The sequence below is a fragment of the Dunckerocampus dactyliophorus genome, chromosome 19, assembly GCF_027744805.1.
Source record: "Dunckerocampus dactyliophorus isolate RoL2022-P2 chromosome 19, RoL_Ddac_1.1, whole genome shotgun sequence".
NCBI classification, from domain to species: Eukaryota; Metazoa; Chordata; class Actinopteri; order Syngnathiformes; family Syngnathidae; genus Dunckerocampus; species Dunckerocampus dactyliophorus.
The window spans coordinates 11,687,588-11,704,240 of record NC_072837.1 but is presented as its reverse complement, the minus strand read 5'-3'; the positions used below and the strand labels follow the sequence as shown (position 1 = coordinate 11,704,240).

The window sequence follows — 16,653 nt, the reverse complement described above, 5'->3', positions numbered from 1 at the left end:
GTCAGAATAAAATGACACACGGCGTTCATGGCTGTCGCAAAAAGCTGTCTCAGAGAAGCGACCGGCATTTTGGAGTTATGATGATTTGGTTATGACGAGCTCTACATTCAACGATAGCTAACGTTAGTAGCTCAGCTTTGCCACATTTTTATCATTGCCATAACATAACTACTGGTGTCGGCGTAGGTGACATACAGGAAGCAGGAAGAGGCAGGATATCCATTAATGCTTGCGGTGCATTCGAATGTAAGAAAAACATTTCAATCTCAATTCACGCTAGTTTCTGAACGATGACGACTTCAAGTTTCGATGGAAGATGGAACTTTTTCTAAAGCAGAACAAGACAATGAGGAGTCTAATAACAATGATAACAATAATAATAATAATAATAATAATAATAATAATAATAATAAACAGGGTGATTACAACAGGGCCCTTGCATTGGCTGGATCTTTGTGCTCGGGCCCTAATAAAATAACAGTGTGATTTCTCTCAAACGGAAACACATGGCCCTGAACACGATGTGTGTGTGTGTGTGTGTGTGTGTGTGTGTGTTGTCCTAGGGGCTTTAAACTTCCTGCTCTTCACACCAAGCAGCAGCCTCTGATGTGATTAGACAGACAAATATCACTGTGGTGGTGTTCACCCAGGGACACAAAATCAGTACTTGGGCTGGAGTATGCCATTTGATGTTTGCGGCTGCTCGCAGCTGAGGGCAAATCAAGAATCTGCTGCCGAATCCCCCTCCTGGTGTTTGTGCGGATGTCAATCCTTTGAGTCCGATTTGTCTGGCCAGCGTGTTTCGCTGCTATGGAGACAGCACTCACGATGACACCTGTAATTCACGTCATCATTATTTGTTCCAGAGTCCCAACTAAGAAGCCTAGCCTCCCCTTTTGCTTAAAAATATCCCGATTTCCAATTTACACGCCTCACTGGATGAATATGCCTATCCCGTGGCGAGGGGATTCATTCTGTCTGGATAACAGCTGCTACATGAATGTGCTGTAAAATACCCATGCGTATCAGTGTGAAAGTGGATCAGGCATAAACACCCTTGCATCACAAAAAAAAACATTAAATAAAGGTTATACATTCACGAGCAGTTAAGTATTTGATCCCCAAACCAACCAGCAAGCATTCTGACGCCCAGAGAATATGTCCCCATGAAACACACACATCAGTCCTGTCCCTTTAGACAAGTACTCGCAAATCATCATGTCGATAAAAGACACCTCTTCCTCTTAAACCTCTTCATCACCATGGGCAAGACCGACTGTAGACCTGCACAAGACTGAAAAGATTTTACCTGGCCGGGTCAGGATGATTGTGAGAACGATGAGGAAGCAGCCCGCAATGACAAGGGAGGAGCTGGTTGATGATGTCAAGGGAGTTGGGAGCACAGTCAGTAAGAAAAGCATTAGTAAAGACCCTTTGCTGTAACGCAACAGTGTCCAAAGTGCGGCACGTGGCTGATTTTTTTTTTTTTTTTTTTTATTGGCCTGCAGCACATTCTAAAAATGTAATTTAACATTTAAAAAAAGGGGAAAAATCAGCAGTATTTTTACAGTAGCAAAGTCAAAATATTTAAAGAAAAAAGTTGTAACCTAACAAGAAAAATGTTTAATTTTACAAGAAAAACACCGTCATTTTAGTTACATGAAGTTTAAATATTAAAGAAATAAGTTATTTTTTTTAGGTCGTAATATCAAGAAAAACAAACAAAACAAATTTGGAATTTTTGGAAAATTAGGTTGGAGAAAAAGTAATAATAAAATAATGATAATTAAATAAATAATACATAAAGTAATAAATAAATAATAGTAATAAAAGTATAATGTTATACTTATATATAGTATACTGTTTGGAAAATAAAGACAAAACGTTATGGGAATAAACTCATAATTACAAGAAGAAAGTTGAAGTAGTGGAAAAAAAAAAAAAAACAACAACAACAGCAGAAATGGTAAAAAAGAGCTGTAATTTTACAAGAATAAAGTCAAAATATGAGAAAAAAGTTTGGTTCAAACGGAAAAAAGTCACAAAACGGAAAAAAGTCACAATTTTATGAGAATAAACTCATCATATGATGAGGAAAAATACTATAATTTTAGTAGCATGGAGCTGATATATTAAAGAAAAAATTATAAAAAAAAAAAAAGTTGTAATATTATGAGAAACAAACAAAACAAAATAAAGTTGTCATTTTTAGAAAATTAGGTTGCGGAAAAAGTTACAATATTATGGGAATGAAGTCCAAATATGGAAATAAAGTCATGAGAAGAAAATTTACAAAAATTATTTATAGTAAGAAGAAAGTTAAAACATTTGGGAAATTAAAAAAAAAAAAAAAAACAGCAAAAATGTTTTAAAAAAGGGGCAAACACCAAATTTGATACTAATAATAGGCTTTTTTTCTTGACGTCTAACTTCTTAGCATGTGCTTTACAAATGATCAAAGTGTCCTCTGCATCCTTTCATTGTCACTATGTAGACGCTCCTATTGTAATGGATTGACATCCTGCGGTGCCAGCAAGGTGCCCCTGATCAAGAAGACACATGTACCGACACGTCTGAATGTTTGGCATAAAAACACCCGAATGAGTCACACAAGGCTTGGGGGAACGTGATGTGCTCACGTGACACCACCATGGGGCTCTTTGTGCTCTCATTACATAAACAATGTTTCTTTTTGTAAGTGTAGTTTGCAGTGGTTTACAACTGTAGTAAACTACGGAAACCACCTGCTGCTGTGCATTATTATCTTTACAATGGCAGTATTTTTGCTGAACTTTTAAAATGACTCGTATGATGAACGTATTTGCAGACAGGGAGGACACCTATGACAACATGTTTCCTGTAGTTCTGACTAAGTATGCAGAAACGTACAGAAAAATGAATGTAATTACACGTACTCTTTCGAATGTGCTCATGGTTGGTGGGCTTGGTGTGGTTTAAAGGAAAATCTGTAATAACTGAAGTGTCTTGTCATCCTGTAAAACCCCAAAGTACTTAATATTTAGCAGTCGCACTCACACATCATCTGGAGTTCAGTGAAACAAGGAGACGTGCGTCCCGGAAAGTTTGCAAGCTGTTTTAGTTCATGGCCTCATTGCCAGACCAATTTAGCATCAAATGTTGTCTTTTAAAAACATTTTTTTTTGCAGGTTTGCTTTTGGGATGGCTAAAAGTGCTGTTGAAATTTTACAAGCACGAGTCGGTCAGGGTTTTTAAGCCACATGCACCAAAAACATTCACTCTGACAAGATGACAGTGGACAGAAGCACAAAGAAAAGCCAAAGTTTAGTACAGCTAGTAAACAATAACTACAAAAATAAATCCAGCAAGCATAGCTAAACCCGCAGAATACTACAACTTTCTGGTTCTCCAAAAACGTTCCATGTCCAACACCATATTTATGTTATTGTTTGTTGTCAGTCATTGTTACTCTTCCATACATCCTGTGCGGACAACTCAAAGCTCTATTTTTAACTCGTTTGTTTTTCAATCTCAACATTCATGGTCCATGTTGAGATTTCATGTACTGTTACACATGAAATCCAAATAGGCTTCAAATAACTATAAACTTGGGTTTTATGAGCAAAAAACCTCAACCACGGACACACTCGGGTTTTCCTCTAGCAGGATACACTTACAATCTGCATTATAGCAACATAAAGGTAATTATATCCATATCTGTATCTCATCTTCGTGGCAAACCATCCATTCGTTCTTGTCAAATCTATTGATAATTGCTTACAGAGGTGTGAAAAAGTGTTTGCCCCCTTCCTGATTTGTTATTTTTTTGCACGTTTGTCACACTTAAATGTTTCAGATCATCAAACTAATTTAAATATCAGTCAATGACAACACAACTGTACACAAAATGCAGTTTTTAAATTAAAATGTTTATTATTAAAGGCGAAAAATACAAACCTAAATGGTCCTGTGTGAAAAAGCCATTTGCCCCCCCCGTTACAACTTAACTGAAATTAATTGAGCTCTATCAGCGAAAACATGGAACAGTGGTGAACCTTCCCAGGAGTGGCCGGCCAACCAAAATTACCCCAAGAGCCCAGCGAGGACTCATCCAAGAGGTCACAAAAGACCCCACAAGAACATCCAAGGAACTGCAGGTCTCACTTGCCTCAGTTAAGGTCAGTGTTCATGACTCCACCATAAGAAAGACTCGGCAAAAACGGCCTGCATGGAGTTCCAATATGAAAACCACTACTGAACAAAAAGAACATTAAGGCTAGACTGAATTTTGCCAGAAAAAAACCTTAATGATCCCCAAAGCCTTTGGGGAAATACCCTGAGGTCTGACGAGACAAAAGTTGAACTTTTTGGAAGGTGTGTGTCCCGTTACATCTGGCGTAAAAGTAACGCCGCATTTCAGAAAAAGACCATCATACCAACAGTAAAATATGGTGGTGGTAGTGTGATGATCTGGGGCTGTTTTGCTGCTTCAGGACCTGGAAGACTTGCTGGGATAAATGGAACCATGAATTCTGCTCTCTACCAAAAAATCCTGAAGGAGAATGTCCGACCATCAAGCTGAACACACCAGCAAGTCCGCCTCTGAATGGCTGAAGACAAACTAAATGAAGACTGCAAAGATGGGTGGGTCAAAATTCCTCTACAGCGCTGTGAGAGACTCAAACACAGTTGTTGCTGCTAAGGGTGGCCCAAACAGTTATTAGGTTTAGGGGGCAATCACTTTTTCACACAGGGTCATGTAGGTTTGGATTTTTTTTCTCCCTTAATAATAAAAAGTTTCATTTAAAAACTGCATTTTGTGTTCAGTTGTGTTGTCATTGACTAATATTTCAATTAGTTTGATCTGAAACATTTAAGTGTGACAAACATACAAAAAAATAAGAACTCAGGAAGGGGGCAAACACTTGTTCACACCACTGTAATTGCCCTACTGGGTGTAAATGACAACTACTCCGTAACTGACAAGTCTTATGCAGTTGCGAAATTCCAGACCATGTATGGTGTCATGTCTGATATGAGTAATACTGGCCTGTCTCTGTTAGTGAATTTGCAGTAACACCTATTACTCCATCATACTACAGCGCTTGTGGCATGTGTTTATGTGGAAGCGTGTCTATGTGGGAGGGAGTATTCCTTACAGGAAGACACAAATGCACTGCAGCGATAGATCACTTTTAGTGAACCTCCTCCTGACACAGTGATGGTACGGTCCAATGAGGCCTTTGCTGGGGTGTGCCGAGCTGCTAAGTCAGCATCTTGACAGCACAAGCTAGAGTTACATAAACCTCATGGGGGAGAAGGCACGGCTGGGAGGATATGGAGCGCCTGTGGTGTTGATGGCGGTGGGTGGGACGTCGGAGGGGGGAGGCGTGGTGGACGGATAGGACAAGGGGGGGATGGGCACCATGCAGTGGTGCAATGCAAAGCATGTGGCTCATATAAGCTTTGTTGGAAGGGGGGCAGAGCAGGGTATATGCTAAGCATGATGTTATGCAACAGCAGGAATGCTGGAGACGCGTGCAGCTTAATCACACATCTTGTTGGCCGTCCACTCACATTTTCACGACTTCATTCCAAGAAATAAAGCAACCACAGGCACTGTGGGAATTCCACAATAATCAGCAACATGATGATTGTAAACAATGCCGCCTATTTGATTTATGTTGTACAAAGAGCCAGTCACCTGGTCAGAGTTGATAATCTGGTCAACAATGGGAGGAAGCTCTGACTATGAACCAGCTTTAATAACAACACAGAAATACAGCACACAAACCACTGTTACCAGTACAAAACAAGCAAAAATAATATTTTACTTCCTACATCTACAGGGGAACCTTGGTTTTCATCATTAATCCGCTTCAAAATGTACCAATACATAAAAAAATGCAAACATTTGCCCCAAAGGAAATAATGTAAATCTCATCAGTTCCAGACATCACACAGATACCACAGTTTGTTCGGGACACTGTTTGGCCGTTCGATAACCCAGCCAGTGTGCAAAAACCGAGACATACCCGTAAAAACCGAAACCTATGAAAACCGTGACGTAGGGAAACCGAGGTTTCACTGTAGATTGCAAACAACAGTGTGTTGTTCACACAAAGCCATCGCAGTTGCTGTGATCATGCGCATCTGATCTTTGACCTCAGCTGCCTAAGTCTTCAAACATCTGACGTCTGCATGCTTTCTGATCGCTGCAGATTTACGTAATATAATCACAATCATCGGATTTCTGGGGATTCAGACAAAGACTGTAAAAGCCAGTGAATAAGTAGACGCTTAAAGCCGAATGCCTGCGGACGTTCTGCCCTTTGAACCCTGACCTTAACTCATCTAAGGGCTTTCAATACAGGAACATTTCCCGGTCGAAGCGGTATTTAATTATTTTATCGTTTCAGCCTTTCATCCGTACAAGCTGGAAAAGTGGAAGACGACGGACTTTATGCACATACATGCCGTCTTCTTCTATAGTTTTGGCATCACGTGGTTCTGTCTGTGCATGTTTACACTGCCACAGGTTGGTATATGGAATAATTTGGTAGTAGGAGCATAGAAAACCTGTTCATGACTTTCTAAATATGTTTTTTTTTTACCATTATTAGAGCCCTGTAGACATGAAATAACACCCCCATGGTCACCTTTACTCTTCTATTATTCTTTCTTTACACCACATTGCTAACGTGTGTGCAGGCTACAGGATCACTGCAGGGACACAAGAGGCGGCCACGGCTTTAAGCATAGCATGCTAGCCAGCTAACTAGTTAGCCTCCAATTTATTTATTCTAAACTTAAGAATGTGTTTCAAATTGAGTGGGGAAGAAGGACAAAGTACAAAGCCAAAAACTTACCACTTCCACACAAAATGGGAGGAGAACTTTTTTTTCCCCACACTGTCATGTCGGACATGCCATTGCCGACTTAATACACAAAAAACCCCAGCGAAAATTGAAAAATCTGCAGTAATTTTACAAAAATAGTCAAAATATTAAGACAAAACAGTTGAAATCCAACAACAAAAAGTCATAATTTTACGAGAATAATGTAGTATTAGGAAAAATGTCATAAGCATAGAGTTCAAATATTAAAGACATTTTTTTTTTAAGTCGTAATATCATAAAAACAAACTAAACAAAGTTGTAAGTTTTGCATAAGAAAGTCAAAATATTATGGCAATAAAGTTATAATCCATCCATCCATTCATTTTCTATGCCACTTATCCTAATTAGGGTCACGGGAATGCTGGAGCCTAGCCCAGCTGACTTCGGGCGGAAGGCGGGTACACCCTGGACTGGTCGCCAGCCAATCACAGGGCACATATAGACAAACAACCCTTCACTCTCACATTCATACTTATGGACAATTTAGAGTCTCCAATTAACCTAACATGCATGTTTTTGGAATGTGGGAGGAAACCGGAGTACCCGGAGAAAACCCCCACACACAAGGGGAGAACATGCAAACTCCACACAGAGATGCCCAACGGAGATTCGAACCCAGATCTTCCCGACCTCCTGACTGTGGCCAACATGCGAACCACTCACCCACCGTTCGGCACAAAGTTATAATTCCAAGAAAAAATTTGAAATAGTTGGAAAATTTTTAAAACAACAACATAAATGGAGAAAACAGCTGTCATTTTACAAGAATAAAGTCCAAATATGAAGAGAAAAGGTCACAATTTTACAGGAATAAACAGAGATGACATTATAAAAAAAAATATGTTTACTTAAAAGTAAAGCAAATAGGATGAAAAACAAATAAAACAAAATAAAGCTGTACTTTTTGGAAAATTAGGTCAGGGGAAAAAGTTGTAATATTATGCCAACAAAGTACAAATATTATGGGAATAAATATTATTTCCTAAGATTAGTTGAGAACAAAACTGAAATATTTGGAACAACAGCAAAAATGGGAAAAAAGAGCAAAGAGTGAAGTTCATACTTCATATAATAAGCTTATTTCCCTGTATCACAACGCTGAGATGCAGTTTTTTCTCGAAACATATATAACTCCATTCCAGTTTCAGGAGGCAAGTGCACTTCTTGGCTCTGTGAAGCTTTTCTTCAAAAGTGTAATTTCACCCATTTTCGGGCATCATACAAAATATCAAAGTGGCCTTTGCATCCTTTCATTTTTCAGTATGTGGCCGTCGGTGTAAAACGTTTGGACACCCCTGTTCCAGTTGCTACACCACAACAGCAATGGTGCAATGTATGCTTTAGGGCTGTTTCAACTCTCCTTGAACAGGTTCTAACCTGTCTGTGACTCAGTGAGTTTTAGTCTCTTGTCCAAATATGGTCACCAAATATGCTTACCAACAACAGCAAACCAAGGCGTAAAACGGAAGTGCAGTAGGCACGGCCATGGGAAAGTAGAGCAGTGATGATAATATAGCAGCTCACCAGATCCCTATGGAGCACCCAGTTGGCATGGAGGTAATGGATCCCATCCAGAATCTGATACAAAAGAGACTTCACCATCCCTCGGGGCAGCTGCATAGGCTTCTTGTTGGCCTTGGAGGCACGATGGAACTTGATGATATGCTGAAAGACGGACAAAATGGTCAACTTTTGTATAAATCAGAACAGGATACTTCTATTCGACAAATATGAAATAGTCCCTTCAATGCACAGACAATAGTAATGTCATTTGGATCCGGACACGGTATGCATCAACTTACCCAAAGGTCGTGTTCGGCATAATCAAACAGGAGCCAAACTTTTCTGTCGCTGTGGGACAGGAACACTTTCTGCAGGGCAATCACGTTTGGATGTTTCAGTTCTCGCAGCAGCTGGAAGACACAACAACAAAAATGGGGTCACTGTCAAAACAGCACAACGCATATACAAGTAGAACTGCTTCGTACCAGCAGACCTGATTTCTCAATAGATGCCATACAGAAGAGCATCAAGAACAATGAAAAGTACTAATTCCATAGTAGAATGGAATCTCCACATTACTACTGTATGTGGAGTATTAGGGCCACACTGGAAAAAAAATCAGAGATTTCGAGAATACAGTCGTAAATTTACAAGAAAAAAAGTCCTTTGCCCAAGGCCAAAGGTCACATAAGTCCCCCCGTTACATAGCTGTCTCAGGCAATGCCTGTAACGACGAAGTAATAAAATAATCTCAGATTTCGAGAATAAAGTCGTAAATTTACGAGAAAAAACTTCATGTTACAGGCATTGCCTGAGACAGTTTGGGCATGTAGAGGGGGCGGGGTAAGGAAGGCGGAAGTGAGAAGGGCTAGACACGCTAATCTAAATGCTCAACGTTATAAATAAAAGCTTGCCTGAAGCAAGAGGAACGTTTCCTTCTTTCCTTCCTGAAGAGCTGTGCTCTATTTTCCCTGTGACACGTAATATTACGACTTTATTCTCGTAAATTGACAACTTTATTCTCGGGATTTAACGACTTTATTCTCGTAATATTACCACTTTTCTCCTTGTAAATTTACGACTTTATTCTCGTACATTTACAACTTTTTTCTCGTAAATTTACGACTTTATTCTCGCCATATTACAACTTTTTTTCTCGTAAATTTATGACTTTTTTTCTTGTAAATTTATGAGTTTATTCTTGAAATCTCCGATTTTTTTTCCCCCCAATGTAGCCCTAATATATTTTTCAACGTCATACCAGATATGTCGGACAAATCTGAATAGGACCGCAATTTTGACGCAAAAGTATTGGAACGGTGAGGCCGAAGAGACGACCCTCAAAATTCAAAAAGACAAAAGTGTTATGAACTGATGAATTTCTGAGGCTTATCTGAGTGGTTTGCATCCTCTGGTGTAGCCATTGTACTTTTGTTCATGAAGTCTTCTATGACAAATAGGTAGTGATACATTCACTCCTGCCCTTTGTACACCTGTGGTTTGATTTTCTTTAGCACACTTCAAATGGTTGCAGTGGCTATGACCAATGTTTGTGCAATCATTCTGATTGACTTCCCATCTTCTCTCAGACTCACAATTGCTTGCTTTTCAACTATAGACATTCTTTCTGGTTTTCATGTTGTTTTCACCTCTAAATGCAGTCTATACAGGCAAAAGCTATCCTACCCCAATCAGAAACTGAGCATAGGCATCTAGTGCTATTTATTGATTGAATAAGTAATGAAATAGGACACACACGGGCAACAAAACACACCTGTCAGTCACATGTTCCAATACTTTTACTCACATGTAAAATGGGTGGGTTCAAAAAAAGGTGCTATCTTTGATTTGTTTCCCCTGCACTCCAGGTTCAGGGTCATGTGCTTGTGTTTTAAAGCAATCATTGTTTTTTTTCGTATCATTATCATTATTATTGGACTCTTAAAGAAGAGAGGAACTTAGTCTTTCTGTCGTTCTTCACGGGAGGTCCCGGAAGAACAGTTTTTAATACAAATGAATAGAAAGGCTGAAAATAGTCCATGAAGTTAAAAACATGGCATGCTCGCTCACTCGACAGTCAATTAATTGAAGCGATTGCTCCTCTTGCAAGTTGGTGAATGATAGATGTAGGCCATCCGCGGGTACAACCAGGGTAGCGGAGCCAACTCACCCTGGCCGGCGAGGCTCGCTGGACGATGCAGTGCCAAAATCTGCATAAAAGCCATAATCATAAAGACCACTCTCCTCACTCCCTGTGCCTTTCACGCATGCTGCGTTGCTGAGTTTTGGCACTCTGAGGGCGGGCATTGACTCGAAGGCCCCAAAACCTAACCTCCTTTCTGATTGATCACTTCCATCAGGGCGGCAGAATTTGGTTGAAAATTTGGAATCAAAATATCAGAGGAAAAATAGGTAAGTTGAAGAACAGACAAATATTTCAATTCTGAATTTATTCACAACTTGGGAGTAATTTTGATGGTTTACTGACTTACCACTAGGGAGAAAGGAGGCCATGATGACTCGCCCTACTCTGCCTCGAATTGGCTCTGACCTGGAGACAGTCGACGTTTAATTTGGGGCCGTTTATTCAATGTACAATCATATTCAACATACAGTCATCCCTCGGCACACCGCGGTTCAGATTTTGGGGCTTCACTCTAGTTAATAAAACATGCTGTTTTGTGATTGAAAACTGCCTTTTCTAAGTAAAAAAAAATATGCATATTGAAGCAAACGCTACAGATTTTTTTTTTTTAAATGGCATAAAAATGGCTAAATGAACTAAAATACAAATAGAAGGACTTAAGAAGCTGCATTAAAATTGTGAATGTAGTGTCCTACATTGGTCACTAGGTGTCAGTAATTGTTTGGTGAGACAAGCACCAGAACATCAGGCTTTTACATCATGTTTAAATGATCTCACAACAAGCACAATAATAATCAGTACATAATAACCATAATAATAATCATAAACATAACAACACGGGCTACTCTTATGGCCGTAATCCAGCAAAAACTCAACTCTGAACCCCCGACATCACTTCCTGTCCACACATCCGGAAGACATTTATTGCAACAGACATGAGCATGAGTCTTAAATGTCTTATTTTATCTTATTAAGCCTACCATATTTGGTAATAGGACTGTAAAAGTGACTATAGGGGTGTTATTTCATGTCCAGAGGGCTCTACTAATGTTAAAAATAGTATTTAGATGATCGAAAAACAGGTTTTCTATGCCATAACAATGAAAATATTCCATTTATAAAAAAGGAATCCTACTAGGCGGAAGTTCACTTATCATGGTCGGGTCCGGAACCAATTAACCGTAATGCAGTGAACCAGTGAATAGCGTTATGAGATGTCTTTCAGTACGCATTGCTGGAGGAGCAGGGAACGGCGGTGAGCTGCTTAATGGAGGACTGCTGCCCCACAACACATTTATTGTTTATTCAACGCCACCCTTGTTGGTGTATTCCAAACAATCTATAACCAGTCACACTCTTTCTTCACTCAGGACTAAAAAGGAACTGAAACAGTGGATCCCACGAAATGAATTATTCATTTTTGGAGGCAGCAATGACTCAGGCAGTCACCTTCTGTAAGCACGAAGGGAAGAACATCACTGGTCACACTACCGAGCTTGTTTTTTTTTTTTACAAACATTATTTGTATTGTATTGTATTTTGTATTTGTACTTTATTTATCCCACAGCGGGGAAATTTACTTGTTACAACAGCAAGCAAGATACGCAAGTAAAGAGTACAGTGTAAAGAAATGCATATTGACTACAACATGGTTCAGGTGGTGCAGGTGTTATAGAGCCTGACAGCGGTCGGTATGAAGGACCTGCGGAACCTCTCCTTCTTACCTTACTTTTTATACAGCGGAACCCGTTTAACTGAACTTTTTGGTTCATTATGTCATGTTTTTCAACCTTATTTTAAGTATTCAGGTATCAGTAATGTTACTGTAATGTTGATGATGATGAGACACACAAACACCAGACGTGATCACCGCAACAACAGGCTTTTACTGCAGGTTTGACCGATCTCACAACAATAATAAATAAAATTGCAATAATTACTAAATGGAATATTTTTGTTGTTCGAACATAGAAAACCTGTTTACAACCATCTAAATATGATGTTTAACATCATTAGAGAGCCCTCTAGACATGAAATAACACCCCTATAGTCACTTTTACATTACTTATACCAAATATAGTAAACATAATCATTGTAAATAAGCCACTTAAAGGGGACCTATTATGCTTTTCCTCTTTTCTGACCTACAAATGTTGTTACAATGTTGTATTCTCGTGTTAAACGAGATAATGAGGTTCGCACATTTGGAAGTGAGACTTCAAAGCAGGTTTGGACGTCCCCGCACGCTGAGTTTTTTTTTTAACACCGAGTTCCATTGACGTCAGTGCAACCCGGACTTCCTTAGGCAAACACTGTAGGCCTGCCCTCCCCACGCTCTGCTTTGTTTACCATGTTAGCACGTATGGCTCCCAGGAAATGTTTGTTCGTGTGTGCCTAAAGAGGCAAGCAACAGGCAGAAGTGGTTGGAGTTGCTGATTCCCGGCCAGCAAGAGAAAAATATGCTCATCTGTCAACAACATTTCACACCGGACTGTTTTGTGAACATGGGCCAACACGAAGCTGGACTATCTGCCAAACTGTTGCTGAAGTCCGGCGCCTTTCCAACCTTACGTGGTCGTGTTGAAGAGTCAGAAGAGCAAGCTGTAAGTAAGTATTTATCAGTGTCCTAACTACTTTGTGTAAGTAATCGCTCGAAAGGGATTCGGCAGCTGTCCAGAATTCCTTGGGAGCGCTTGGGAGTGTGACCAGTCACAGCAAAGTAAGCTCAGCGGGAGGCGTACCTGGAGGAGGGCCGGGGGTGGAGTAAATTACACAGACTGTTTGGGCGGGAGTCAGCAAACACTGAAGGAAGAGGTGCAAAGTCTGAAAGATCTACAAAGCTTTCTGTGCGGATTATTGTGTGTAGCTGCTCTATAGGAGTCCAGAACTCAATACAAAGGCCTGAAAATTTGTCTAATAGGTCCCCTTTAAGACATAAATAAGACCCGTGCTTGTGTGTGTTGCTATAAATGAGTTGCAGATGTGTAGAGAACAGGAAGTGTGATTGGGGGTTCAGACTTGAGTTTTATCTTGGAGTAGATTACGGCCGCAACAGTAGCCCGTGTCATTATTGTGATTATTATTATGTTTTTATTATTATTGTGGCTGTTGTGAGATCATTCAAACCTGCAATGAAAGGCGCAACAAAAGAATGAAACTAGGCCAGGTACTCCAAGCTGACACCAACCAATCCTGCGCCAGGGATGCAGAGTATGCAGCGGTTGCAGTCTTCGCTAATTAATACTACTTGTTTGTAGTGTATGTCAAGGTGTTTGCTAACAGGCCAAACAAAAAAATTCAACTTCAAAAGCCGTACAGAGAAAACTAAAAAGTGCTTGCTTATTATTATAACCTTATAATTTAGGTATAAGCTCTGACTTTCACTGGAACTCAACTCGCATCACGGTCTAGAAACCAAACTTGTTTGTAACCCTAGGACCTCCAGGTGTATTAACTCTTGTGAGGTCCTGTATTTGCCGTAGAGGTTATTTGCTAAGAAGATAAACTAGAAATTGAGCTTTCAAGTACAGTATGTGCAAACATATTTCGGTACAGGTATCAATACAAAACGCTCTTGCAAAAAAATTGCATTCAATTAAATGATTAGGTCCCTTGATATGGCGTAGGAATACATTTTTTAAATACTTTTTTGTCACATTTCACAGCTAAAATAGGAAATAAATATTGATTCTTAATGATAAAGATGACAGCAAGTTGTTCTGAGTGTGACTGTATGCCTAATTCAATTCAATTTATTTATATAGCGCCAAATCACAACAACAGTTACACACTTTACACATGATGGTCACACTCATACATGAAAACAGAGAACCGAGTGAAACCCCACATTGAGCAAGGACTTGGCGACGGGGGCAAGGAAAAACTCGCTCTGGAGAAGAAACCTTGAACAGAAACCAGGCTCTGTGGGGCGGCCGTCTGTCTCGACCGGTTGGGTTGAGATAGAAAAATAGAGCCGAAGGATAGATGGTAGATCAAGCCACTAAACAGGGGATTCTTTATTTTAGTCCAAGAAACATAGAGGAGTGTCTCTGATACATATCAGGGCATCGGGGGTCAGTTCTAACTATATGCTTTAACAAAAAGATGGGTTTTGAGGTTACTTTTAAATAGAGAGAGGGTGTCTGACCCCCAGCTTGAGTTAGGGAGATGGTTCCGTAACAGAGAAGCTTGATAACTAAAGGCTCTACCTGCCATTCCACTTCAAAAAAGAGTGGCCAGCAAGTGTAAACTCTGGGAGAGCAGTGTTCTACTAAGGCGCTCTCTAAGATATGCCGGTGCCTGACCGTGTCTTGTTTTATATGTAAGAAGCTTAAGCTCATTTTAAGTGTTACAGGTAACCACTGCAGTGAGGCTAACATGGGTGGAATATGATCTCTTCTTCTGGTTCCGGTAAAGATTTCTTAGGTCAATCTCTTAACAGAGAGTTACAATAATACAATCTGGAGGTCACAAAAGCATGAACAAGCTTTTTGGCATCTGGTAGTGGCAGGAATTTTCAGATTTTTTTTAATGTTTCGTAAATGAAAAAATGCTGTTCTTTACACTTGTCATATTTGGGAAGTAAAGAGAAGTTCCTGATCGAAGATGACACCAAGGTTCCTGGCTGTACCGTGGGGTGTGAGTGCAAGACTATCAAGGCCAGTAATATCACTCACTTGCAATTTTGCCGGGAACTGGAGACTGTGATTTCACTTTAATCTCAATTTAACGGTAAAAAGTTTGAGGTCATCCAGCTCTTGATGTCTTTAAGACACGCCTGGAGTTTGGATAGCTGATTAGTTTCGTTAGATTTCACTGATAAGTATCTAGATCTAGAGGGACCCAGGGCCACCACTCACCCAGAAATCCTTCCACAGAACAGCTGATCCTTTCTAAGTGATGTAAGCAATACTTGTACATGTGGTATCTCAGTGGTGAAACCATTTACAGCAAGGGTCCCAAACAACCGGGCTTTCAGGCACAATGATGAAAAAAAAGATATTTGTAAATAACTACATCAAATTGTATGTAAATGCATATCAATTTTGGAAATACGGGCCATTATTTTATTCAAGAAATGTTGTTTTGTTTTGTTTCATTGTGTTTCTACGAGCAGCAACTCGTCCGACTTTGTTCGGCGCTACTTGAACGCACCATAGTTGTGTGCGTGTGCTAACTTTCACCCACGCTGCGCAGATAGACTACTATGCTGTATTTTTCCTGTGTCTCTTTCACCTCATATTTGGTCCAAATGCTGATACAATGCATAAAGATTGAGGTCAGGTTTGGTGACGTTATTGAGTGCTAACGTGCATATTTGTTCACCGCACAACCTCAAGTTAATTCATACTAGCACACTGCCTATTACCGCACACACCAAACAACGTCGTAATAATCTTCTCTCTCCAGGCTCGTTAACCAGAAACCATCAAGTGGAGACGATCATTCTGCGACCTGAGCCATGCCACCGTGCACAGAACAAGCAGAATGTTATATACTGAATTATGGAAAATGTGGGAGCTGTAAGAAAAGTCCTGATCGATAGCCTACATGTCCTGAATGACCTGAACACCTTGATGTTGAAATGTTTTGCAGCTGTTGAGAAATGTGGGAGTAGATAGCGGACAAAGAAAAGGCGGAATTTGAAATGTAAAAATGGAGAATGATTGAGAACTATGTAGTGGGATTACACGAGGATTGAACCAGCAACTGCAAGGTTGGGAGACGAACAATTACCTGTACAATAAGTAGAATGTTACAGTAATGGAAAATGCTAAATGATTTTTCACCATTAGGGGGCACCATTTACTTTCTCCATTTGTTTTCACCAGACTAAAAGAGCGGAATGTGAAATGTTGAAAAGTAAAAATGAATATTGAAATGTGTAAATGTGCCACATCGCACTGTCGAATAGGCAGGATGTTACAGTAAATGAAAATGTCAAATTACTTTAATCCAGTAGGGGGTGCCAAATAAATTGCCCATTCATTTTCAATGGGAAACTTGCCACAGAAAATATGAAATTACAGGAAATGTGGGAATTCTTTTAAAAGTCCCAATCGATAGCTAACGTGTCCTGAATTGTGGAATTTGAAATGTTGGCCATGTCACCCTGTAGAATAAGCA

General features: G+C 39.8%; 1 protein-coding gene across 3 annotated transcripts in view; it reads right to left on the bottom strand.

Annotated features, from left to right (window-relative positions):
* Nucleotides 1–16,653, bottom strand: part of cdk19 (cyclin-dependent kinase 19) — a 74,878-nt gene that overhangs the window by 41,942 nt on the left and 16,283 nt on the right. For all 3 annotated transcript variants that reach the window (XR_008566929.1, XR_008566930.1, XM_054761628.1), the window contains exons 3-4: nucleotides 8,681–8,791; nucleotides 8,403–8,543 (exon numbers count right to left, since the gene is read on the bottom strand). Coding sequence is in view for 1 of the 3 variants with exons in the window: in XM_054761628.1 (XP_054617603.1) it covers nucleotides 8,403–8,543; nucleotides 8,681–8,791 (252 nt within the window). In the remaining 2 variants the exon portion in view is untranslated. The remainder of the gene's footprint in view (nucleotides 1–8,402; nucleotides 8,544–8,680; nucleotides 8,792–16,653) is intronic.